The sequence below is a fragment of the Branchiostoma lanceolatum genome, chromosome 14 (genome assembly GCF_035083965.1).
Source record: "Branchiostoma lanceolatum isolate klBraLanc5 chromosome 14, klBraLanc5.hap2, whole genome shotgun sequence".
NCBI classification, from domain to species: Eukaryota; Metazoa; Chordata; class Leptocardii; order Amphioxiformes; family Branchiostomatidae; genus Branchiostoma; species Branchiostoma lanceolatum.
This window is the reverse complement of record NC_089735.1, coordinates 5,824,988-5,851,984: the sequence shown is the minus strand read 5'-3', so window position 1 is coordinate 5,851,984 and position 26,997 is coordinate 5,824,988. Positions and strand designations below refer to the sequence as shown.

Here is a 26,997-nt window from a genome sequence, read left to right as displayed (position 1 = left end):
ATGTTTTTCAAGCTCTCGGTACTGTGGAGCAACGGGTAGAAAGGCCTGTTTCTATGCGGAACTTGGGAGCATGAGAAACATTATGATTTTGCCTTTCTATATATGCTTGGAGATTAATATCATGGTTGTAGAGGCTGAAATTTGAACACTACACAGGGCTGTCTGCAGCTTTAAATTTTTCTGTCACACTTATTGTTTGGGAGCTCATGTTGTCAATTTTGGTTTTAAAGCTATGGAGATTTTCATCAATTTTCTGTCATGAAGTTTTGATTTTTTACATTCGGGATTAAATTTTTTCCATCGCAACCAGCAAATTTCCATACCAGGACAGAGGGATGGATCCTTGAGACACACTTTTTTCAGACATACACATACCCATTGATGGAACCAGGCAGAGATCAAAACAATGACTTAAAACCAAATATACTTCCCAACATGATCCAAGGCAAGCTTGAATATAGTTGAATACACATTTACCTTGGACACAAACCCTTTAAATTGCCCAATTACTGTATCACCACTTCTCAAATACTTGCCAAGTTATTGAAGTAAGCCCTTCAAAAAGAAAGGAAGAATGTTCAAAGTAAGTTAGTGTATCAAAGTTGTCTCTAAAACCATACAAATGTGACACAAACCTGAAGAATGTACACCGTGTGCACTAGTATGAATGATTTTATGTATACATTTTACCTCCTTCACAAGTCTGCCTTCCAAGGCGTTCCCACCAGTGGTGTAGGGTCTCCTGCTGACCACCCTCTCTATTTATTTACACAGGGCTGGATAATTACTGAAGGCCCAAGGTACCCTATGGTGTGGGTGTCTGGTGCTATAGCATGGGATCTGAGAAACAGGTCACAAAACTTGTTCAGACCTCCATGGTTTATCCTTATTTGATTGAAGACGCTATAGGTTTTGACCAGGAGTTTACACCAAGAGAAATCAAGTCAAACCTGGGTCATCTGTGACCTTAAAACTGTCCTGCCCAACCAGGCAACTTTATATCTCTCTTTCTATTCTTAGTCTACTTAGCTAGGGAGACATTTTAGTTCTCCTTGGAGGGAAGGCTTGAGCCTTGGAGGGACTGCCAGACAAGCAATTAGGGCCAAACCCTGCTGAGCTGTGTACAGTGGAAGGGACTCCTGCAGTTCATGGCTATGCCCAGTGTGTATATGCTGGGAACCTTCAAATTCAGGGAAATATATGCTATTAGTATTACCTGTGTAAACCTGATGACTTCTGACAAAATGAAACCACATGAAACCACATCCTGGACACACCCAGAAAACACCCAGTAAAGACCTTGGTACCATCATTTCCCTCATATCAAAGCAGCATGGTGTCAAACCTCTGCAAAAAAGGAACCCAAAACTTTTATCGAGAAGAGTAGGGGTGACCCGGCATGCTTTGCTGAAAACGCTAGCTGTAGCAAAGCTACTACTCCTAGCTAACAAAAGAGCGTTACGCTTCGTCCTCAGTCTGAGGTTTGACCTTAGGATCTATATTTGAGTGCACCAAAGAACTTGCCATACTTCTAACTTTCTTTGTAGGATCAAGGAGGTGGTAGGATCAACCAGCAGCATGTAGAACTGATCGCTCGAGATGAAGATGTTTTATAGGTTGCCGGCACTACCTAGAACACCCCAGAACACCCCGGGAGAAGACCAAGTTTAACCATGATCTTGTTTGGACAGTTGTTCATGCTGAGGTACCTGGTAATCACATCCAGCCCTGGTCTCCACACACCAATGTCAGAAGGTTAAAAAGTCTACCAGCAGACTGGAAGTAAGCTTTTTAGCCCTGCCACAAAAATGTCGTCAGGAAAGTACTATGAAATTAGTCAGCCAGAGATCATCCTGGCTCTGAAATTACCACAGGCTGTTTTCAATCCGTGCCGTAGATAGTAGCTAACCATGACAGGAAAAACCCTGCCGACCTCCAAGAAAGGACAAAATGCATCACAACTTTTCCAGTTATGTGGCAACCTGCTGTGTGTGACCTCATGATTTATATGCTTCAAACTTCAAAAGCGTTTTCAATGTTGAAGAAATCCAGGCTCTACAACGGCACTTTTACAGGCATGGTCAAACTCACTGACTCCTTACCATTCAAATTTTGATACAAGTTCTTTCAATAAAATGAAGCTGAGAAAAACAAAGCAAAGGCTAGAGATTATTCCTCCTCTAGGCCAACATAACAGAGGATCAATCATTGTACATAATACACCCCAGCTAATGGATTTGATCTGGTCTTTTCTTTCCAGTCTTCTGTCAACCAGACACAAAGGAAGTGTTCATATTGAACAAAGTGCCTCAATTCTAAAATTATCACATTTTTGTAACCCTCTTCTTTACACACTAACTTTGACTTAGATTAGTCTAAAGGAAATGTTACAAATTGTCTTCTCATCATCTGAATGTAATAATTTCTCATCTTCTCTAGACTAGTCTGTCCTCCAATCTTTTATGGTGCCAATTAACAATGTCAACAAAATTGATTATCTGAAAAAAGTCCATAAAGACTAATCAGCATGAAGAGGGGGTGAATCCCTGCTTTGAGTTTTGTCTCCTTGATCAGTAGGAGGTAGCAACCCAAATAGAGTGTCCTGGGGTGACTTCAAACAGTACAGCCCTTATAAGGAGTTTCCCCCCACATTGTGCTCAAATAAAGCCTTCAGACAGCGGTAGAAATTGTGTATTTCATGCACCAAAGATCAAACCTACCTGCACAGAGAACAGGAAATGTTACCAACCGATCCTTTTACCTGAGATGCACTTTCAAAGGTGTGGTCTGTAGGCACAGTCACTGAATCTGTTGATGCCAAAGCTGGAGCATGTTTGATGTACAGTGGGCCTTTCAGAAGCATGGCTTGTTGGCTTGGACGTGCCCCAAATAGTCAAGGCAAAATGCAAAACACAGGCTCCATGCCAGAGGAGAGATTAGATCAAACAGAAGCAACCTACCAGGCTAGGAGGAAGTGTTGTGATGGGCTCTGTGCCTGCAGTGTTCCCCCATGTTGTCCTCCTCCCCACCCACACTGCCTCTGCCTGCCCCCACCATTCTGAAATGTGAACTATGTCCCTGTCCCTTAGGATCAGGTTCCCAAGGCAACTGACCCCAGCCCTTACTCATGACCAGTATCCAGACTGTACCACTTTTTTTCTTCATAGGGACTTCACAAAGATCTTGTTCACTGGGAAAACAGTAGAATATTTTTATGCAATGACTTGACCATGCTCCAACTTAATATGATAACTTTTCTGGTTGATGATGATTTCTAGAAGAAGAAAAAAAAAAGAGTTTTCAAGTGGTGCATTGGTAAGGAAGTTGGTTTCCTGATGAGTACATGTATAATCATTCATTCACTATCATTTCATTGGTACAATAATACAAGTATATCTAAGCCTCTGGTATGTTCCATTCAAACTTGTTTCTGATAGAGTGTAAACATACATGTACTAGTGGTGCCATGGTGGTGGTATACATGTAGTGCTACAGAAAATCCAACTGAGCAACATTTTAGCAAGGAGGTTTGATTTTAGTAATAACAGAACTGGGCTGTCTCCGGGACCAGTCCTTCCATCTTAGGATGGATTTGCTTGTAGGGAGGGGGAAAAATTTAGCCAATCCCGTATCCGTCCAAGAAGTCCTTGACATAAAATTGATGAAAATATTTTCCTAAGCTTAAGATGACAGATATGAGAAAGAAAATTAACAACATGGGCTCCCCAACAATGAGTATGACGGGAAAAAAATTAAAGCTGGAGACAGCCATGTAACAAATGCATGTCCAAACTGTGGCTATCATTTGGGAACATTTTATCAGATTTTTGTCAGAGAATCCATGATTCACACACACTCAGAACCACACACACTGAACAACTTAGCTCCAAAAACAAGTCTCATCCTCTAGGTCATTTTTTCAAATTGCATAAAACCGAAACAAGAACACAAGTCTGGCAGGAAAAACACTTCCCCTCCAACTACAGGCTTCCTGTTGCAAATCACATCATTGGATGATCAGACAGTTGTAACATGGTTTATACTGGATGGGAGCCAAGTAGACTGAACTGTGGAAGGACAAGCCTACAGGATCCTTCTTTGCTGTCACCCACACAGTGACTCAGCGCTGCCTTTTGGCTTTTAGTTACATGTCTCAATCTACACATCAACTTGTATGACATGGATTGGACACAAGTATGCTTTACCAAAATGTATCTGTAGAGAAACAAGTAATTATCTTAGGACAGCCATCCTTGCACTCTATGCCTGTTGAGTTATGCATTCCCACAAATGTGCATAACTTCCATACATTGACTAGCATTGATAATCCATAGAATAGCTTCAACTTCAAGATCAGATCTAAATCCAGATCTGCAGCCCAAAAATTCCATCACTTCATTCTTAGAGTAACAAATAATGAAACAAAAACAGACAACTCACAAAATGTGACTTACAATAACAAAAAACCTCCTTGCAATAACCTACATTCACTCACTAACTAACCAACAAACATATGACAAATATATGAAATAAACATTTATGATTTCAAGAAAACAAAGGGCTGTATGAAACAATTGCACATCACAGCAGATCTCGAAATATCAACCTGCAACCTGAAATTTGAAGAAAAATCTTAACTTCATGACATGACGTTGATGAAAACGTATTTCGTAAGCATGACAGATGCAGTACAATGATGGGCTTCCAAACAATGAGTAGGAGGGAAAATATACTTTGAAGCTGGAGACAGTTCTGACTACAGTAGACTGAGTAGAGTAGCAAGTCTAAGGCCAGCCTAAAATAGATGACAAAGCCCGATGACAAAGGAGACTCAGCAGCTATAAGGTCTCACACGCCAGTTAGGCCATCCCGTAGGAAATAACGTTAAAACACGAACCTTTCATGGCCGTAATTCCAATAAAAACACAGAGTTTCCGGAGATGTTTTACTTTCTATTGCAAGCACACACGATCTTTAGATAATGAAAACATTGTCACCAAAATAAAACCTAGGGAGCGATCTGTAATGCCATTTAAAACTGCCGTTACCTGCCAGCCACAAGAGGATTTCTGGTGCCGAGAGAGCCCCACCGCAGTACTCAGGTCAAAATAGTGTGTACATCCGACAATCGCTTGGATGCCGAAACTTTCCTGCCTTATCCTGTCAGAGATGAACAAGCTTTCATCTCAAATGCTTCTTTTATCAGGTGGGATCGATCAAAGGCAAATAATCATCAACTTAAACACCTGACTTTGGGGCCCAATTATTCTTTTAGCCCGCACTCTTTTGGCATCTACACACGGAGTAATTCAGGCATGAGACCATAATAGAGACCCTGCAAGCTCTTTTCTGTAAGGCGTAGGCAGCCTATTTCTATTTCCCGTAATTTGTAGGGAAAGCCATCTTAGCCACATAATTCGTAGCGAGGTGACCAAATTTTACATAATCGCCTTCCTTGATTTTAGCGTAGTAGGTAGGGAGCTCTTCTGAATTTAGCGTCAAGCATTGTCAGGACCCCCCATGCAGACCCTCATGATAGGTTCGGATACCAGGCTACAGACTCAGCCTGAACCTCTCTACCCAGTGACCTCCAAACAACCCCTCCAGGTGCATCCAGTCACTTTATACTCCCAAAGTTATTTGGGTTAAATCTAATAAATATGAAGGGCAGTAGGCACATTTTTCATTTCCCATACGGTTGGCTCCCTTTCAACACAAGATCAAGGGTGAGAACATGATTTTTTTTTTTGGAAGGAGGAAATTACTCTGCCAGTAGTGCATAGCCTGACGTGGTCCATCAGTCCCTGGGACGTAATTGATGGGAACAGTCAGAAGCTGAACAAGTCTTGATCTCAGGCTAGGCAGGGTGATTATGTGGGAGGAAATTTGGGGTTACAACTTAATAAGAGTAACTTACATTGGTAATCTATGTATGTTATTGTATGTATGTATTGGTAGCTACAGATCTTTTTGTTCGACATCAGCTGTTCGACATACATTGTACCAAATTGTGTTAGCTTGGAAATTCCAATCCATATGTCATTACAAGAACACATGGGTTTATTAACTTGTCAAAGTTGCAATTTCTACTGGTTGAATTCAGGTATGATTCCTGTTAGATATGAAACAATGGATTAATTTCTTCTTGATTTCTGTCAAGGTTCTGTCACTTTTATTCATTTTCAGCATAAACTTCCCTGTTATCGTACCCTTGTGGCCAGCAATGACTTTTTTCAACAGCGTAGCTGGATTTGATTGGATGGCTTAACGTGAAAACCTGTGAAGAAAGAATTATTACTGGCAACCAGGGTAGTAACACAGGGAAGTTTATGCTGAAAATGAATAAAGTGACAGAATAATGACAGGAATCCATTGGAAAATGGTTCTTTGTTTTGACAGAAATTAGTACAGTAGATACATGTAGCCAATCTGAGGGGACCAAAAGCAGTGAAGTTGCATGCAGAACCACTCCGTTACCTGATCACTGTGAGACAAGGACCCAATAAGACTTCAAAGCTACAGGGACTATGGTTACCACTAATAAGATTTGATGCTAGAGTTACCAATGCTATACCTCCTCCATCTTTCCAAATGAAACAAAAACAGGTGTGAAGAAAAATTCTGATAGGAAATAATAACACAGAACATTCACAACAAAATGAAAGGTTTTTAGGATATTGGAGTTTTCTTTTTACACAACCAGTAAAGTCTCACCTACTGACGTCAGACACCTTCCTCAGAGCTTCTGACTGGAGTGCTGCTTCTCGCCGCTATAAGTAGCCAAAGTAGGTGGAACTTTTGCGAGGAGAACACAATCCCAAATGTGACGCTGAAACGTCAGCAGGTGAGACTTTACTGGTTGTGTAAAAAGAGAGCTCCAATATCCTATTCTTGGATGAAAAGTTTCTGTTTGCAAAAAGCAGATTACCAGTCTCTATTTTCATACACCTGCTGTGATTGGCTACTTTATGCAAGGTCACAGTTCACAGATCTAGTGTCACCAAACAGAATGTTTGTACACCTGAGTTTGCAGAAAAGACAAGACAAATCATGAGAACATTGAATAACACTTTCTTTGCAATGATATCTGAAATATTTAGACTTCCACTTGTGACAATCAGTTTCCCTGGGAACTTACCCATAATAGCATTTCAAACTTTCATTACACAAATTATACTTATAAACAAGTTGAACTCATTTAAAAAGATACCTCTTGTTGTTAACAAATCTGCATCGAATCCAATTCCTTTTTTTTCATCACTGGAAAGCATGATGTTTGTTTTGTTTCAGTTTGAAGTACACATGCACCATGCTGAGAAGAAAGGCAGTTGAACCTCAAGCATGCTGAGTTGTATGTGAACTGATCATAATCTTGAGTTGTGCAGTCATGATTGATCACTGGTCAGTTTGTCAATCACTCAATGGTTAAAAAATGGTTTGCAGTCTCAAACTCTGCAGAGTTCAAGGACACACAAGAAGAGAAGTACCAGGTCTCACCTAACTTTGACTGTGGGCATCTGGGGTTAAAGATCCGTTGACAGCTTGAAACTAACTGTGATAATCATGCTATTGTTTCTGGTCCTCTAATTGTTTTGTGTTTAGTCATTGGAATGCCAAGCTCCAGCAGGGCTTAAACAATACATTGCAATACCAAGTAATTCACAGTGCAATTTCTTGATAGCCAACCATGGCATTGACATAAAAGGTCAATTTTCCGAAAGGGTGGCAAAAATATATGACCCATCATCTAGTTTAGTAGCCTGCGTGCCATCATATGTACATGTAGTTTTATACTGGGGCTCACATACACACTCTCTCTCAAAAAAATGGAACTAAAACTAAAACTAAACTGAATAGGATAACTAAATAGGATGGCACACAGGCTACAACAATGTAGTTCAGTGAATGAATAAACTGCAATACTGTACAAAAAGCCAGTTTCATTATGACCACATTGGAAAAAAGACAAAACATAAAAGCATAAACCACAAAGGTGTAATAATGAAGAAAACTTACTCTTTGGCGGCAAAGTCTTCTGTAGTATACCTCCTGCTATGGTACTAGAAGCGTTGTTGTTGATTGCAGACTTCAGTACTCCCTGTTATGTTGCTCTGTTATATCGGCATCCTTTCTGTGGTTGCTCCACAAACATTTGCACAAGCTCCCAGCATCTGTCCAGCACCATATAGTTTATTTGTTAAGCATGAATGGAAAATAATCACAGCAAATAAACACATTCTCTGTATACCCCTAACAGGGTTCATTTACAAAATGGAAATTCAGTCATAATAGAGAACAATCATTTGAGTACACCTTTGCTCACGTAAGAAAATGATTTTTCTTTGACAGCAAAGAAATTCCTTTACACCACAATAAAGAAAAGAATGAATGACAATGCTTAGTTAGTGTTCAGCCTTCTAATCCTATTCTTTATTTGCAGATCTACAAGTCAATGTTTTACATACTATTGTTCACCGTGAAAACAACTCTTCACAAGTGCTATTTAGCAAACTTATGGCTGCGAGAGTAGGGAGACGATGAGAGAGAACAACATTTCATTTTAAAAACTTTTACAGAAACTGTACTTACTAAGTACTGCAATGCTGAGTTATAACTTGTATACAGTATCTTACATTTGTTACAGTATGTAGAAAGAGTCCAATTCTTGTTGTGGCAATCCTTGCAATCCATTGAAAGGAAAGCCATCCCATCCTATTTATCTTGTGTGTGTGGAGGATAGACTGGTGTTGAAACAGTCCTAACTGATTGGAATTCTAATCTGGAACAGTCTTGTAAAGGTAAACATGACTGAATTCCCAGCGAGATTGTAAACATTGATTATTTTCCAGGGTGAGAATGGTGGTGGGGTTCATTCACGTGGTTGTCTTTAAACAGTTGCAACAGTTTTCACCTAATTCTCGTCATAGAAATGACCATAATATTACATGGACTTTTGATGTAATGCAATCACATTTGCTGAAATTTGTTTCAGTTTCACAGACTCTTTACTTGCTGTAGCTGTCGCAACAAAGGAAGGTACATTTACAATTTTCGAAACTTTATAGAGGAAGGTATTACAAAGTTTCGAGAACAATATATGCACCTTCCTTTGTTGCCACGGCTACACTTACTATTACTGTTACTGTACTGTAAATTGATTAACGTTTGTGGCACCTAAATCTGGTGAAAAACAAAATCTTGACTTCATGGATGAAACAATCTGTTAGTATTCATATGGGTAAGATTTTGAAGTGATTGAAATAAAGGCTTTTGCACATTAGCTGGTCAGGTGTGTTATGCCAAGGACCTTGGTTATGCCAAAGGGTGGTTTACAAGTTGGTCATATAAATTACAGATAATTCAAGCTGAATATCATCAACACTGAGTGGTTCTCCTTTGCATTTTTCATTCAAGAGTGAATTTGACTTTTGCTGTTGATCTATAGGCTTCCTTCCTTTCAGATGCTGTTGCCTACTTGGAAAATCGTACTGATTCTTTTAAAAGTTCTTGTATGGCCAATGAAAAAATTCCCCCACAAAAAAAATCTTGGACCATCTGTGACGTATTCCACCCCCCTCCCAACTCTTGGCTTTGAACGAAATCTGGAAAACTGCGAGCGTAATCGGATTCCTAAAACAGGAAAAGTAACACATCTATTACTTATCTTTCTCTCAGACATCTGGTACGACTTACCTACATGGTTCAGTGATGTGCAGACCTCAACGACAAGACAAACTTCAACAGCTTCCAAGGAGGCTGCATGCATCTTCCAACTTCTTCACTTCAGGCATGATCGGTCGGCAGGTCATTGACTTTGTTTGGGTGATACCATTCAGTTTCTTCTTCTTCTTCTTTCAGTTTGGCTTTCAGAGCGGTGTTGTATGATAAAAATGGATAAAGTGAGTTTACCAATGGTTATAGGCATCATATAGAATAGATGTCATTCGACAAAAATATTTTCAGTTACAAATTTTCCCCCGTTAACTCGTGGTCTGATAATGGTAATGGTTTCGGTTACGGGACAAAAGTATGCAATATGGAGGACATCTGCAAGGCGCCGTGACTGTACGCTTTGGGTTGACCGGCGTCCAACTCAGTAGTCCTGCTGTTTCACTGGTACAGTAGTACCTACCATTATGATCACTAAGAGATAGGCAACATTAGAGCTGTAGTTCAAGGAAGACGTACAAAATGCCGCAAAGACACGTGTGTAAAAGCAAGCTCCTTTTTTTTTTTGTGCTCCTACATCTGCTTGAAGATTCGGGTTTTCATTCCAACCAAAACACAGCGGGGTTTCTAAACAGGCAAACGCAATTAAAGACAAGTCCAAAACTGTATTTCTACAGAAAAAATCCCCTATTTGTAAGACTAAAATAAACAAATTAATAACAACATTTTTAGAAAGTACCTGGTTATGAAATGTGTGAATCATTTGTTAGTTCGATATGGGTTTTACTTGTACTTTTTGATTCGATGCGGTTATATCTTAGAATGCGATCAGAACGTGGGGAACAAGTCGTTGGATTTGTGAACGGAAAGTTCTAAAGTGCCGTAAGTTGAGCAAAAGTGCTGATGTTTTATCGCCCAAACTACCGATGAAACGGTGAGGTGTGACTTTCAAGATTCCGCTTATGTATTGAGCTTTTCCATATGTGTTCCAGAGTGCTTTCTTTTTTGACAGTTCCAAAAGTGCCTGCTTGAGTTTGTGTCATCTTTAGTGCTCAACTTACTGATGGCAATGTCACGAAGCACTGCCCTTATGTATAACATAAACAGTTCGTAATGGGTCTGTGTAATTTTTGTGATAATGTCAGAGTTAGTGTAATGTCCAAAGCAATGCTGGGATGGAGACTGGGAGACCGTAACGTTTTAGCTAGCCTAGATCTACCTGACTGAAGACTCTACTCTACTCTACTCTACTCTACTCTACTCTACTCTACTCTAGATGCCAGAGACTGCTTCCAGGGCCTACACAGCTCTATTATAAAATGGCCATCATGACCCCAAGAAAAGTTTACCACAGGGACCCCTCAGTTAGACCCTGTTCCAACTGTTTCTCAGGGTTCAGCTCAGGGGTGCCTGTGTGAGTAAACTTTTCTTGGGGTCATGTAGCAAAGGAGCTGGCCTGTGTAGGCCCTGGAAACAGTCTGGCATCGAGGCTACATTTTAGCAAGGCCTCCTAATATTTTCATGCCAACATCTGCTTTGATAATTCATAGAGTGTAAGGTAGTGACAAATGTTTTTCTTCTTTTTCTGATTTGTCATCTGACATCAAAGGTGTAGAGGAATGAGTGACAAGCCATCGGGACTTCAGCCCTGTATTCCAGAAAAGTCCCACTGTGCCCTCTGCCGAGTTCAGCAATGTGTGCAGTACTGTGCACAGTGTCAAAGATCCTACTGTCAAGATTGCTTCAAGTCGGAGCATCGGGAAGAAAGACAAGATGATTCCAGAAGCAAGGGTGTGGCACTGACTTCTGTGTCTTCCTCATGTGTAGTAGCCTCACGAAGATGCCACATTTCTTCAAGTTCAAGTTCAACCACAACCGTGCCTTTCTCTACCAGTACCAGTCAGCAAGTGCCAGTTTCAGTTCCTCCACTTGTTCAAGCGGCGACTGACTCTGTTTCAACCAGGTGTATAGTTCCAGTTTCCAAAGCGTCGAAGCCAGATGTGTCGGTGCCACTCAAAACAGCACAAGCAGGCTGTAATGTGCAACCCTGTGCAAATGTCTTCCCAATTGTGCGTCCATCACTTGCAGTTCTGACCGCCGCACGACCAGGAAATGCAAATCCCCATAGATTCACAGTTCCCTGTGTGACAGAAGGAAGGCTTGCGTCGTACCCTACTCTGCAGCCAAGGCATGCCATCCCCACCATGGTCCACCCAGTGCCAGTGGCCACATTCCGTCCAACAATGCACGCTCGACCCGCAGTACCACCCACCATACTGCACATGCCTGTGGTCACAAACACGATACAACCAGGAACAAGGATGCACCGTACCATCCATCCTAAACCAGCCTTTGTAGCAGAGCCAAGAATCAGCATTCCTTATCCTACAGGTGTACCACACGTGAGCGCACCTACCTCCGGGGCCGCACAGCTCACCCATGTATGTAGCAGGCATCCAGGTAAGTTTCCAATAAAGCTAGAGGATGACCTGTTGAAATGTGAAGTGACATATTGAGGGAGTAGTCTAGTCTATGTGTCTACTCTAGACTAGACTAGTCTTTGTGTCAACTCCTACTTTCCAAGTAGAGGGGAGGCTTCGACTTGTTTTGGCCGTCTTTTCAAGTGCTTTCATCAGGCTTACTATTATGTCAGGTTTTCTTTTTGTCTTCCATCCAAACTTCTGCCGGTACTTACCCCAGGGTGTGGCAAATTTATTCAAGAAAGGTGGCACTGCTCCTCCCACCAAAGTGGAGCCATCAAATTATCAGAGGTTTAGCTGGCGGACAAAAAGAAAAGAAAACCTCACAAAATACTTTAGTAGAAAGCCTGATTAAAACGCATAGAAAGATGTCCAAAACAAGCTGAAGCCTAACCTCTGCTTGGAAAGTAAAATTAAACATCTTTTGTGGGTCTGATTCATCTATTTCACCTCTGATAGACTAAATGAAACTTTGCATATGTAGGAATATTAGAAATTAAGATTGTCACTCAGTTTTTCATTGCTAAGAAAGCTTACATAACTTATGATACAACTAGAGTTCCACGAACACATTATCTTCGCCAAATAATCAAGGCTTATTAAGGAGAGTGATTAATATTTACATGCTTATCACCCCCATCAAATTTGATCATACACCATACCGTTTGAAAGTTACGATTTGGGGAGAATGAGGCCAGTCTAGATAGGGATAAAAATCATTTGGTGGTACAGGACTAGTATATGTGTATAGTGTTCTGATATATGTTACAACTGGTCATCAAAAATATTGAAAGTTATGATTAGATGGTACAGTCAGCATATATGAATAAAATAAATCTTTACTCCATATCATACACATTTTGCAAGACATACATGTGACTTGTTCATACGGTGCTAGGTAATTCCTAGCAGTGGTGCAGTTTTGGTGCAGTGTACCCTCTTAGCAGAGGAGTGCTGGTTTTTGACATGTTTTTAGGTGCTTTTGTCAGGCTTTCTATTTTGTCCCCTTTCCTTTATGTCTCCAACCATGTGTTGGACACAAATGGCTAAACTGAACACGTTAAAAACCAACCGGACCCACACATCTGCTTGGAGTGTAGTGAGACTGTCCCAACTGTTTATTTATGTGCCCAGTTCGTTTATTTATACTTCTAGGCAAGGCCCTCTGTTGACCTGTTAGCGGCAAAACACTGTCACACGGCCCATTGTGAAATGTACTTGGATTTACAAACTATCCTTACTAATTATGCAGATTAGCTCATGTTTTCTATAATTATACATCGATTGTGTAAAGCACCATCTGAGCTCTCTACATACCAAACTTCACGACGATCTGTCGACCCCTTCTAAAGTTATTCATGTCCGAAGGTCAAAACAAAAACACTCACTGCAGTTCTAAACAAGCCGCTAGGGGGCCCAAACTTACAGAACTTACTTCTTGTGGCGTGAACTATCTACCATACAAATATCATGACCATAGCACTTTCAGAAAATATGCTACTAAATTTTGAAGCTCCACTGCAGTACCTTAGGTACTCGCTAGAAGGCCCATTATCGAACTTGACCTTCCTTTCCGTAAACCCTACCCATCCACTCATTATCATACAGATCCATCAACAGCTTCTTGAGTTATGTTGTCCACAAGAATTACACATCCACACAAAGCCCGCTGCAGTACCGACGGAAAATGCCAGGAGAACCATTTTTGAACTTGATCTCTGTTTCCACAACATCTACACACCTGCAAAAAATCATGAAGATCCATCAACGTTTCCGTCACTTTTTTCGCCTACATACAAACGCACAAAAATTAAAAGTCTGCTGCAGTACTGTTCAAAAACGCAAGGTAAACCATTTTTGAACTTGACCTTCCTTTGCACAACCACTACACACCTACCAAAAATTATAAAGATTCATCAAAGGTTTCTTGAGTTATGCTCTTGACATACATACAGACCCACCAAACAGCTGGCTCAACCGAAAACATAATCTACCCCGAGTACTATAGTACTCGGCGAAGATAATAACATACAAGCACTAAAATGTTTTGTATTTTCTCATTTACAGGCATGTTAGTGCAATGGGTAGATATAGCCAGCAGGACAGGCCTCTGTACCAAGTGTCTGGAGGGCAATGGGGTACAAAACAGAACCACTATATACAGGCTAGAGCAACTGATGGCAGAACCAGCTCACGGCCACAACATCGTACAGACCTGTCAGAAACATCTAGGTAGGCAGTCTGAATTACATTGTAATATGTTGGTATGTTCAGTACCTCATTGAAGATGACCTAGAAGATTATAGCCCATATCTTCCTTGAGATGACTTTGCAGAATGTCATGTTTTCACCAATCTTTTTTTTTCTTAATTTTTGCCCGTTGATTAGCTAGTTTGCTGAACTGAATCAAACCAGATATTTCTAGGTACATATTCATAGATACGTACTTTGTACTTTGCGTATCTTGTACTGAAGCCAGCAAGATCTCTTTAATTCTCGTGTAAGAATAGTGATTTGGATACTACAGAATGATCATGAGCAAAGAAAACTGGACTTAAATGAAGGATGAACTGAATGATATAGTATGGATTTTCGTCTCGTTAGGGTTACCACTGATCTGGTACAGTAAAACGCAGAAGAAGCTGCTGTGCCCCAAGTGTTGTGAGGAAGGTGCTGCTAACAAGGAAGCGGTCCTGTCCTATGGAGGGATTCATGATGAGATGTGGAGAAGCTACAAGCAGCTGAAGGTGTGGGAAGAGCGAGCCAATGTTGCCAGACAGCTGATCAGCAACACACAGGAACGGTTAGAAACGGTAGGGTCTGCTTGGTCCATTACTGGCACCTATTGCGACTTTGTCATCATACAAATGATACTGTTGTGCAAAGTGACAGTTACTCAAGAAATTGGATAAAATTACAGTATTTACACAGTGTGTGAGGGTGCTGTCCTATGTGCCACAAGACATTACAACAATACAAGGGTCTGAACAAACGAACAAATGTTTCACCTATGAAATTGTGAATTTGTCTTCATCAGAACATCCGAGGCATGAGAGGCAGTGTGAGGATGTGTCTGAGGAACATCCTGTCAGAAGTGGTGGCAAAGCTGAAGAAACGTGAGGAGTCCCTGATGATTCAGGCTGGCACAGAGTTTCTTCGTCAGCAGCAGGAACTCAGCCGGCTACAGAGTGCTGTGATGGCGTCTCAGCAAGCTAACACGTTAGCACAGCAACTGGGTAAGTATGAGGAACATTCAACATTTGTTTTTAAACATTGCAAGAGTTAACTGTTGCAGCAGCCTTTTGGCGCAAAATGTGTAGATTCTATTGGTTACAGGTTTATGGCTTTATGCATTATGTGGAAATGTTTGGAAAGCATCTTATATTTGCTATTTGATTTCTTTGTGACCAGGCTGTCCTGCAAACTGGAGGATGGCAACAACTGCAAAGGAATTCTATAGTACAATTGAATTGTGATGAATTAAATGAATACAAAAAATACATGAATTGTTATAACTCTTTTCAGTTTCCCACACCATGCTGTTGGGACCTTGTAATCAGAAGTTCTGTGAACTGATGGAGAAAGTTCAGGATGAGATGGAGAAAGCAGCAGCAGCAGACATACTGGTCCCCACTGAGATCACCCTCCCCGTCCTCCCTCCCTTTACCCTGGACCAGGGACCTGTAAATGGTAAGTTCTCCCTTTACGTTTCACTTTGATGACAATGTGGTGAGGGACACTGTTCTTGTTTGTAACAGATGTTGATATTGCACATACAATCTGTGTGAAATGTTTTGTACAGATTCTTTGGTTCATACTAGTAAGGAGTGCATTTTACAGCAATAGTTTATCTAATTTCTAAAAAGAAAACGAAATAGTTGGTTTGTCTTTATTCTTGTGGACCTTTATCCTTGTGAATGTCCCCTCTTCAGTTGGATATGTCCCCTCTTTAGTGAGATACTGTAATAGTTAAAATTTTTGCGGTGGTTTAAAGTTCATGGTTTTCGAGGTGACCTCTTCACCACGAACATAATCATCACCACAAAAAAGCTTCTTCTGCCCACCTACCACATTGTTTTAACCGCGAACACTCCATTTTCCCTCTATGGCGAAATTAAATTCCCCCCAAACTTAAAGGCATTAACAGTATTGGGTTGATATGTTGACAGAACTGTTGCTGATGGCGGACAGCCTTGGAAGCTGCAGCCACCAGCCTCCCCCAGCTGCACCCCAGCTGCTGATGCACACACAGGGGGCACAGGTGCTGCTGAGGTGGAGGTGGATATCAGGGGGCACCGCAGGTGCAGGCAGGTGTGAGTTTGAGCTACAGTGTGCCATCTTACCCATCATGGTGTCCAGGATAAGTAATCAAGGTGAGTTGTCTTAAATAAGGCAAAGACCTGGAATGATGTGCACATGTAGTTGTGTAAAGAATGGTGAAAAAATCATAAGAGAGATTGCGGAAGAAAGAAAAAATACACAGAAATAGTAGAAAACAGAAGGAATAAGGTTGCATGGTTGACCTAAAAATGATAGTACAATGTATGAACATTTCCATGGAAACTCTACTTGCCCACAATCCTTTCTGGTCTTTAACAAGTAGAAATAATATTGCCGATACATGTTGCTTTGATATGGTAATGAAATTTTCGATAGATGTTGATATCCTTTAAATACTTTGGAGTATACTGATTTGCTCACTGGACAAAAACATTAGTCAGTGAATGTGTATGCAAAATAATGTCTATGATCCTTTATGAACTTTGTGTAGGGCCCAAATCTGCCACAGCGTCAACATCCAATCAAGCAGGGGTGAGCACTCCCGACCAGCAAACAGATGAGGATCCAAACAAGACAACACAAGATGATGTAACAATACAGTCAAGATATACAGAAAGCATGGGTGGCCAGAATGAACCAAGCAGTGGCAAAGGAAGTAAGACAGCAGAGGAACTGGACACCCAACTGGAAAAGGGTAGCCAGCCACACTGTACACCACGGGCAAGTGTTAACACCCCAGATACGGTAGCCACACCTGTTCGCCAAGGTAATATGGTCAAGCAGTCTACCTTTGAGACAACTCTCACTAGTGTCATAGCAGAAACTATTGAAGCTTGTCTTGCTGAGAAGCCAGGACCTGTTGAAACTTTGGACATCAGGCAACCAGATAACGAAAAAACAACTCTGATGGACGGCAGCTCCCTGGATGTGCAGTTAAAGAAGCAACAGCAAAGTTGTGATGCTAAAGAATCAGAGATACCAGAGAAAATAGATGAAGGAACAGTTACTGAGGGCACATGTGGAACCAGGGATGCTGAGGAGTGTGAAGTGACTGTAGTACTAGAGAAGGGTGGAGACAAAGATGCCGTTGCAGATGTGGAAATGCCAGACAGGAAAGGTTCCTTACCATGCACCTGCAGTGACTTGTCCGCTATCAGTATCTGTCCTGCTCACTTCAAGCTGCATCTGAGTTCTGATGAGGCTTCATCTAGGTCTTCAGGCAGTCCTGTGCAGATATCCTTGGATCAGACTGCAAAACCTGCAGCATTAGCTCACTTCAAGCTACATCTGAGTTCTGATGAGGCTTCATCTAAGTCTTCAGACAGTCCTGTGCAGATATCCTTGGATCAGACTGCAAAACCTGCACCATTACCTCACTTCAAGCTCCATCTGAGTTCTGATGAGGCTTCATCTAGGTCTTCAGACAGTCCTGTGCAGGCTGATGTTTCCTCGGATCATACTACAAAAAATGCACCAGCGGCAGGGTCACCTCCGTATGAAGACCACCTTGTTGGCTCAGAAGACAGTTCCAGAAGGAATGGCAGCCTTGAGGAAACAAAGGAAGTTGCAGAGGAAACCAGAAAGGTAGAAGAGACTTCTCACAAAACAAACGGTGTTGAGCCAAGTGATGTTAGCTATGATGGGAAGACACGGAGTAATACATCAATGAGCGGCTGTGATGATGTGGTCTTAATAGAGACAACTCAGTCCAATGAAGAGTGGCAAGTGTGTCCTACAAGGATTGTCCAAGAGCCGGTAGATTCTGTCAGGATTGTGTTCACAGGAGAGGGCAATGGATACAGTAACTACAGAGTAGAGTCCAGTGATCCCAACACTATGAAAACAGCAGGCAAGGATAACAGTTGTGCTGAGCTGGGTGAACAACAACAGATCACATCTGGCAGACATGCAAGTTCACCAGTTGCCAATACTGGCCTCCAGAGTGGTACTGTTCCATGCAGAGACAAGAGTGGGGTTGAGCAACAATACCAGACATTTGGCAGAGATGGAACAAAGCTTCCTGGTGTTACCTTCCTAACAGCTACTGTATCAAGCCGTGATGAAGACACTAGACTTAAAGAGCAGGCAACGCCTACTGTTTCCGATGGTACAAATCAAAGTGGAGAGAAGACCCCAGCTGATAAGGCACAGCAGATGAAGTCAGGCACACCTGCTGTTACAGTTCCTCCAAACTCAACCACTGGACCTAACAGTGAAGATACCGGGTCTGAACAGACGAAGACCAACAAACAGACCCCATCAGTTCCCAACCGTTCTTTTCGCACAATCTACATCGGGCCAGCCTTCCAGCACTCCTTACTCCTCGAGACATCTGGTATGTACTTTCAATGCAGCCCTTTTGAAGAAACTTAATATAGATTCTTGTAAAGGAAGATCTCAAAACAAAAGAATCTCTTAGTTTCTCAGGTGACTCCAAAGTTTCAAACTTTTGAAATTTTCTTTGTTCATTATTTCCAACAGTGTTTAACTGAAAACTTCAAAGATTTTTAGTGTGCAGTTGATAGCATGTTACAGACTCATTTACATGTAGACATTCCATATATTGCGTAAATGAAATCACAGTAGTTTAATTCTATATACATGATGATGAGATTGGTAAGACATATCTGCTGTTTTGTTAGATTTTTAGTTATACAGCTAGTTTCCTCTGTTTAGCAATGAATAATATTTTGCTATAGTATATTTTGTATGTCCTTTTCCATCAGGAGTTGTATATGTCTTCCGAGTGAGGGCCAGTAATGCCGGAGGCTGTGGACCGTGGAGTAATGCAGTGCAACATATCATTAGGGTAGCCAGACACCCACGGCAAGTAAAGAAAGGTACGGATTCAGATATATGTTTGAGAAAAAAAATCATTTTTCACTGTCCAATGGAAGGTTGTGTCATTCTTTCAGTCATGTAATCATCCATTTATGTATGTTCTATTGTCAGGATGTTCTTTTTCTGCATATTTGACATAGTGACCACTCTATATTAAAGAAAATTTATGTTGTATTGGAAATCTTTGATATAAACTTTGTACATGTTTTCTAAATTTTCTGAAGTCTTTTTTTCCTGTTCTTCATTTTTCAGCAGTAGAAAGGGGCACACAGACTCCTGAGATGCTGGCACACCTCTGGTCCCCCAGAAAGTCTCCCGCCCAACAGAAGGGCAAGGGGAAACGGAAGACTGTTCTCTTAGATACCTCAGGCTCCAAAATGTCCAAGATGGACCTCCCAAAGCCGTCCAGTGAGAAGGGTGGAGGGTTTTACAGTCGGATGCATGAGAGACTGTTGGTCAGGGCAAACATGCAAGGTTGGTCTGTTTGTTTGTTTATTTGTAATCTCCATATAGTAATGCAAAATGCACATACTATTCTTCCTGGAGTCCTTATATCATCATCTACAAAATTACAACATAGCAACTACTTACTGATATATAAGATAATGAAAAACTAAGAATGAAAACTAATATGATATGAAATGTTGCAGAGAGGTCAGAGTTATCACATCATTGCCATCATACATGTACATGTATGTGTCTACAGAAGATACCATGTGCTTGTGCATTTTTGTCAATATCTTGACACTTTCTTAAAATGTGCAAGTGTTTGCTAATGCGATGTGAGTAGATAAGTTGTTATATGTTTTGATGTTAAAGGTGCTGCCAAGACAAAAAAGGGAAGGACAGGTGTGTCTGACAACAAAGCAGATGACCCGCCAAGATCAAATGGCAACGCTGGACAGAAAGGACGCACCCCAAAGAAGAGGAAAGCAGACCAGGACAACTCTGTTGCTCCCAAACAGGGGAAAGGAGCAGATGCATTGTCAGATCAGTGCCGAGAAGCCTGGCAGAACCTCGCCCACTGTACACCAGAGAAGAACAAACCATCACCTGCAAAGGGAAATGCAACCAGCAAGACTATTGGGAGAGAGAAGACTCCCTTCCTACCTTTGGAATGTAGAGAGGCATGGCAAAACCTTGCCTACGGTACCCCAGAAAACGGTAGGAGAAAGAAGACACCCTCTCTGTCTGAGGAATGGAATAAACCTACCCTTATCACACCTGAAGTGAGCAAACCGTCATCTCTGAAGAAAGGGAAGAGTAACAGGGGTTCTGACAGGTCAAAAACTCCTCTGAAGGTGAGATGGTCCTTCTCAAAGACACACCAGCCCTCAGGATCAGAAGACACCCTGGCAGTAATCAGAAGCTCAGGAGGCTCCTGTGTGTCCAAGGAGGATGCCAGATATGCTGTTACAGCAGTAACCAACCTGGTGGATGCACTGGTGTCTTGGCCCATTGATGTGGAGTTTGACGAGGATGTGGACAAGAAGGGCACTCCAAGCAGAACTCCCAAGAGCACTCCAGACAGACCCTCGTCTAGTAAAAGACGGTTGGTGTAGTTGTTTGGGCAGGTTTTTAAGCTGCAGACAGAAATCTTTTCACCTTTTGGTCATATTATGAAAAATTTGCATGGATTGAAAAAACTGAACAATTTTGGAAGGTCAGAAGTATGGATTGAAAAGGGAAAGAAATGTTATTGACACAAAATATTTATTGTACCTATAATTGGCTAAGAACTTGACAACTGTTCGTTCAGACTGTTGTAGTTCCTAGTAGTGGCACATATAGAGGAGCAAGTTTTCTTCTATTTCCTGACTTTTCCTGCTTCACAGGGACAGGTTGCTAGCCGTTTCCCTTGAACGTGCTCAGGGCACCTCCATAAACACGGGACCCTCGTTTTATGTCTCTTCCAAAAGTCGGTTGCAGCCCCGACCGAGTTGTCCTGACCCAGGATTGAACTGGGGTCTCCCAGTTAGAAACTAATTAAAACCAGGAGCTCAACTGTGAAGCTGCTACCAGTTGAGCTATACTAGTATAGGGACATCCCTACTTGACAATTGTAGTTTGCAGTATTGTTTTGTGTGTTTTATTTACCACCAAGGAACTGTAGTTTTGTATCTCTGCCTTTTTGATGCAGGAGAAGACAGTCAGATCCCAGCCCTAACATGAAGCCATGGGACAGGACACCTCAAACCCCAGCTTCTCTGAAACAGAGACGGGCTCCAGACTATTTTGAGGTGAGAGCTCCAGGAATTAACATTAACAATATTCTTCTTAATGTACTACTTTTGAATTAAGGTCAGAAGCGGTAGGCATATTATTGCACAGTACTGACATCCAGAGGGTGTAGAATTACCTACCATGAACTTAAAATTGTTCAGTATCTTGAGAGTTGCCCTTCTGAATACATTGCTGCTGTTTTACTGCTGTTTTATCTTAAACTATCGGGGAGCAAAACATTGTCTCTCCCTGTCCGGTCTTTCATTTTATTTGGCAGTGCTTTGGTACTTTATAAATGCAGAAATGTTAGTGGGGATTTAATTTCGCGATTGGGAGAAAATGGAGTGTTCACGGTGGTTTTGAGTTCGCGTTTGAAACAATAGTAGCGCAATGGAACAGCGCGGTGGTTTTAAGTTTGCGGTAACTAGTTCACCGCGAAAACTGCACATAAAACCACTGTGAACCTTTCCGCATTTACAGCATGTTCTTCACACTCAGCTTTTCCTATTTCTGGCTCTTGCTGAATTTGTCAAATCCCTATAAGATGATAGTCATCTGAAGAAGACACAGAATTGTTTGCTTGATGCAAGCTATACATTTCTTTATGGGGTCTATTCTATAGGTCATTTGATTCAAATTTATGGGTCTTGGTTTTATTCATGTGGCACACACATTTCCCCAGTCAGTTGTAGATTATAATCCTTGTTCTCAACATTACTTTTTCTGTCCAGGAATGTGAGGCCATGGTACGAGCCGTGTTTGACCACCCAGACGGCAAACTGTTCCAACTGCCAGTTAAAGTCAAGGAGGTCAGTGATACTCTAAAGGTTTTTACACATATAAACAGACTATTTTGGAGAGTGACATAAATTTTCAGTTGTGTGTTCTCCCCAGTGGAGTTATGTACCTCCAGTACTTGGTATTTGGACGATAACTGGAAAGATCCTAGTGAGTCATGTGTTTTGCCCTTGGTGCTGAATGTACAGTCCCTTGTTGGGAAGAAGGTATAAAACTTGTTCTTAGAACTGCAAGAACAATGTCTTCTTCCAGGAAAGTAATTGAACATGTCCTTGGTGCTGAAGCTGCTTTCTCTGAAAATGGGAGCCTTGTTCTGGCCTTCTTGCTGAAATAGGGTGATGGTGACAAAAGTGATGGTTTCTACCACTCAGACGAAGCGATGATATATTCTGATGGTATAGATAAGTGTTGGCTTCTTCTTTTTGCACTGCTGAGCCCCTATTACAGGGATTACTAGCAGTTGCACATTGTGTTAGTAACAAGTGACCGCTACAAATAACAAGGGAAATAAAGGATAAGACAATAAGGGAACTTATGTGACTGATATTGTATGTGAAGGGACAAGACAAGTGAAATTTAGTATGTTAGTATTATTTACATATATACTTTGTATGTAAGGGCCCATACAATTAATTTTTGAATGAACATGATGCATCCTTGTTACACACTTTATTCAGGTGCCTGACTACTATGACATAGTGAAGGACCCCATGGACCTAGACTGTATCAAGAAGCGCCTGCGAGAGCTGTATTACATCATCATGCCTGACCAGTTCCTAGCAGACATGAAGAAAGTCTTCAGGAACTGCCATCTTTATAACAAAGTGAGGGATACATTTTCTTTGTTTAGACAGACTTGTTCTATATGTTTGCATAGGGGTATACTAGATGTAATCAATAAGAAGCTGTCACTGTACATGGATATTACACATGCACTGATATCAAGTGGCAACTTTATTTATTACCTCCATGAAAAATGGAGGTATTGTATTTGGTCTGTCTGTGTGTGTGTTTCCAGATATTTGTGGTCAGAATAACTTTAAAACCTCTACATGAATATTAATGATATTTGGTATGTGGGTAGATGTTGGGAATACAAGGGTAAAGGTTGATGTTGAGCCTACTGGTGTGTGACCTGGGTACTACAGCAGAACTTAAGTTTTCTTGTATCTTTTGTCCTTGATGTGCTATGGTCTTGTTAATTTGTTGAATTTTTTAAGGTGGTCCCATTCAATTCTGACAAGTTGTTTTTGAAGCGACCCAGTCTATACAAACAATAAAATCATCAGTATAAACTTAATGTTGAACTGAACTTTGGGTTTTATCTTAATAATTCAAAAGATTAAGCTGAACTTTTTTCCTTTGAATTAAAGCTCTGGATTTCTTGTTATGTTTGCCAAATGCTTGAAATGTCAACATTTTCTCCTTAATAGAATTATTATATGATTACCTTTCTTCACACTGTTTCACATCAGCCGGATTCTGAAGTTGGCCAGGCAGGCTGCCGTCTGGAGAGTCACTTCACCCAGCTACTCCTTCAATACCTTCCAACTGTGTCCTACAAACCCGTCTACAAACCTCCTCCAGCTGATGGTCAGGGCACTGAGCAGGAATCACCTCCAGCTCACACACAAGTAGTAGATCGGGAGCCTGATGACTGCTCTCCTGAAGGAGGGCCTCAATCTGTAGTTAAGCCAAGTGTGGATGAACAGCATGATGTATTTTGTGTTACAAGTGGAGATGAGAAGAGTGTACCATTTGCTGCTGGTGATGTGGCATCATGTCATGAAGTACAGATCCCAGGGTCCACCCAACAGGAAGAATCTGTGCAGAAGTCATCAGTAGAACCACAGGGAAGCCAGATCAGGTCTGGTTCAGTGGAGGTCCAGGACAGCCCAGCTACAGTGGAAGTTGCTGATGTATCCCAGTATGCCAATGGAGGTGCATTCCCTGATCCAGCTACTGCCCTGGGTACTGCCACCATGTCAGAGAGTGAAGAAATATCCTCGACTACATCAAGCCAGGAGTCTTCTGAAAGGAACACTACTTTCATGAGGATAGCAGAGGCCATACATACCAACAAAGAAGATGAAGCTGAACCAGATGTTTCACAAAGAGTGGATGAAGAAAAGTCAGGTGTTGATGGTACTGGCACAGAGTCTCTTACAGAGTCTGCTGAATCTGTTATGGAAAGAAATCTGATCTCAACAGACAAACCTGTAGCACAAGGCAAGAAACAGAGGGACAGGAAGGATAAACCTTGTGAACGTACATCTGATGAAGAAAGTGGTACCCTAGAACCCTGGTTGTCCTACAGAGGGGAGTTTGCTGTGATCAGCAGTCCTACCGACACAAATGCTGCTGAACAGGTCACAGATTCTGCACCGCAGTGTGGCAGTCTCCAGCCATTCAGGTCCCTCTCCACTCCCAGTCTCACTATAGTGTGTGATGAAGGAGATGCAGTGCTATGTCAAAGCAGACAGAGGAGTGTCAGTGCTGTTGATGCTGCTCAGAACATCCCTGTCAGACCCACCAATCCCTCACTACTCCCTAATGTGAATAATCAACGTCGCCAAATGGCTTCCACAACTCTGAGATCCCCTGACAAGGACCCAGTCATAGCCAGTTACCCGTCATCCTCCCCACTTCAGGACCAGGTCACAGTGCTGAGGTCTAACCTACAGGCTGGGGACGCAACAGGGTCTAGACTTCTACCCAGCCTCAACAAGGCCTTTAGCTCTGGTCAGGAGATGGCTCAGGTGGATGTTGTAGGTGTTCTAGTGTCTGAAAATCCCACAGTAGAGCGCTTCCAAGAACAGAGTAGGGTAGACGGACTCAAATCCTCAAGATGTCCATCAAGAGAAGACCTTGGTTCTGACATCAAGACTACAGTGGATCTGGCACAGAAAGGTCAGCCTCTAGAGTCTTCAACAAAGCCTAAAAGGTCTCAAAAAGCCAGAAAGTCTTTCCCAAGACCACAGGTGACACAGAAAAAACAGATGCATCCATATGCAAATCAACCAATCAGCTGTCACTTTGTATCAGGTGATGAGCAGCGACCAATGGCAGCACAGCTCCCTGAATCCTCAGCTAAGTTCACTGATGCAACAGCTGCAGATGCTCCTGTTCTGAGAAAGGACGCACCTCTGTTTGCTGGAAAGGTTGGTAAATACTACCTGTATCATACATGTATATGATGTACTGTGCTGGTCATTACAAGCTAATTATCAGCGGATCCCATTATGGTCAATAAAACTCAACTCATAACCTCGGCCTGTTGCCTAACCCTGTATCCAAAATAGAATTGGTAGCCAAATGGCTCCTTCAGTGTTAAAGATTCTACATTAATTGTACAAGTCTTCATACATGTATAGATGGATGTTTATTGCCATGTGAGGTCAGCTTCCTCATATGTAGTGTGATGCGAGAGTCAAATAGTCATCCCCAAGGCTGGCATAGTATCATTGATTTCATCACTTTCCTACTTACATTTATGTACCATGGAAATGTTTATTTATTAGTTACCCAAAGTTTATCTGTAGCTGTGTCATAACCAGTAATGACACCATAATGTGACAGGGGATTGAGTCCATCTTGTGTCCATCCAGGGAAGGAGGAGGTCCACTGCAAGGAAGTCTATCCGTATGAAGGTGACAGACAACCCTCACCTTCGAGACCTGGATTCACCTCAGTCCCAACAGTAGGACTACTGTGGTCAGAGATGAAGGAACAATGTCACAGACCTGCAAAGTTTATACTTGTTGGAAGGACAATTTCTTTTACATTTATTTGTCATGGCAAGATAATATCTTGAAGGTGTTTCTTTTTTTTAGCTAAAATCAACATTCCTGTGAAGATATTTTGGGGTTTGTTAACCTTTGCTTGGATTTATACTTCAAACAATAGAGATGAATATAAATATGGACCTTGAGTTGTCACTAGAACTAAAAGGTTTCAGTGACATGATCATGACAAAGATTTGTTTCAATACATGCATGTTTATTGCTGTACAGCAAGTTTGGGGAAATTTTTACGAGTTCAGTTTACAGGAATATTTTTAAACAGCTTAAATAAACCTTTGCAATATTCCTTTGTAAAAGTTTAGATTAGTTTTTAGGAAGAGTTTGAGTCTATCAAGAAGACTTTATCTTGTTGCATAAATTATATCCTGGATGTTTGTGTGCATACAGTTGCGACATTTTGGAGTAGTTATATACCTGTGTTCTTGGGGAGGTCTATGCTTGGATAGCCTGATATCCAGTCTTGTTGAGTATTTATCTGCACACAGGTATAGGGAATGACAGTTTGGGAGTGGACCAAAGCTGTACCAGGCTTGATACCAGGATAGGGTTTGAAGAGATTTACATTCAAAACATGCAAAAAGGATACCTGCAATTTTGTTGTTCCCTGTGGAAGTATGAAGCCTAATTTGTGGCCATTTTGAAGACAGTTCTTCATAGTCAACTTTGTTCACTCTTTTAAGCATCCCCATTTATAGTTTGTGTGTGCAGATAAACCAATTTTGTATTCAAACAAATATGGCTCTTTCTTCACTTGATTTTAATGGTACTGCAGACATGATTGGTAAATAGAAAGTTGATATCTATTTTGTAAAAGACAATGTGTCTGTACATGATACTGTACTGTGTTTAACCAGTTAGAATATGTTACTGATCAAACACAGTACTGTATATTTGATACAGAT

The 26,997-nt window shown here is 41.4% G+C and overlaps 3 protein-coding genes across 10 annotated transcripts in view; 2 read left to right on the top strand and 1 right to left on the bottom strand.

The window, feature by feature from the left end:
• LOC136448940 (titin homolog) overlaps positions 1–9,833 on the bottom strand; it is a 51,524-nt gene extending 41,691 nt beyond the window's left edge. The window contains exons 1-2 of one of the 5 annotated variants that reach the window (XM_066448682.1): positions 9,694–9,833; positions 8,017–8,171 (exon numbers count right to left, since the gene is read on the bottom strand). The gene's annotated coding sequence lies outside the window, so the exon portion shown is untranslated. Of the gene's footprint in view, positions 1–2,720; positions 2,862–2,960; positions 3,066–8,016; positions 8,172–9,693 lie in introns of those variants that run through there. The other 4 variants (XM_066448688.1, XM_066448683.1, XM_066448687.1 and 1 more) reach the window with 4 other exon arrangements.
• The window catches only part of LOC136448945 (peptidyl-prolyl cis-trans isomerase-like), a 306,630-nt gene that overhangs the window by 7,559 nt on the left and 272,074 nt on the right, over positions 1–26,997 (top strand). The window lies entirely within an intron of this gene.
• LOC136448942 (uncharacterized) lies at positions 9,706–26,829 on the top strand. 4 transcript variants are annotated; one of them, XM_066448694.1, is made up of 16 exons: positions 9,706–9,822; positions 11,279–12,129; positions 14,217–14,381; positions 14,754–14,962; positions 15,187–15,385; positions 15,675–15,839; positions 16,319–16,522; positions 16,921–18,765; positions 19,157–19,270; positions 19,524–19,745; positions 20,091–20,823; positions 21,412–21,511; positions 22,226–22,303; positions 22,970–23,116; positions 23,768–25,453; positions 25,901–26,829. In XM_066448694.1, exons 2-16 carry the CDS (start codon positions 11,289–11,291, stop codon positions 25,994–25,996), a joined length of 6,804 nt encoding a protein of 2,267 aa, XP_066304791.1. In that variant the 5' UTR covers positions 9,706–9,822; positions 11,279–11,288; the 3' UTR covers positions 25,997–26,829. The 4 variants fall into 4 exon arrangements, with proteins under 4 accessions (XP_066304791.1, XP_066304789.1, XP_066304788.1 ...); XM_066448692.1 differs by lacking the exon at positions 9,706–9,822 and adding an exon at positions 10,457–10,603 and having other exon boundaries at positions 19,527–19,745; XM_066448691.1 differs by lacking the exon at positions 9,706–9,822 and adding an exon at positions 10,458–10,603.

What these genes read in the sequence shown, in the direction of transcription:
- LOC136448942 (XM_066448691.1), top strand. An exon ending in TGTATGTAGCAGGCATCCAG is followed by an intron (nt 12,130 to 14,216) that starts GTAAGTTTCCAA and finishes TCTCATTTACAG; the next exon opens with GCATGTTAGTGCAATGGGTA. An exon ending in GGTCAGGGCAAACATGCAAG is followed by an intron (nt 19,746 to 20,090) that starts GTTGGTCTGTTT and finishes TTGATGTTAAAG; the next exon opens with GTGCTGCCAAGACAAAAAAG.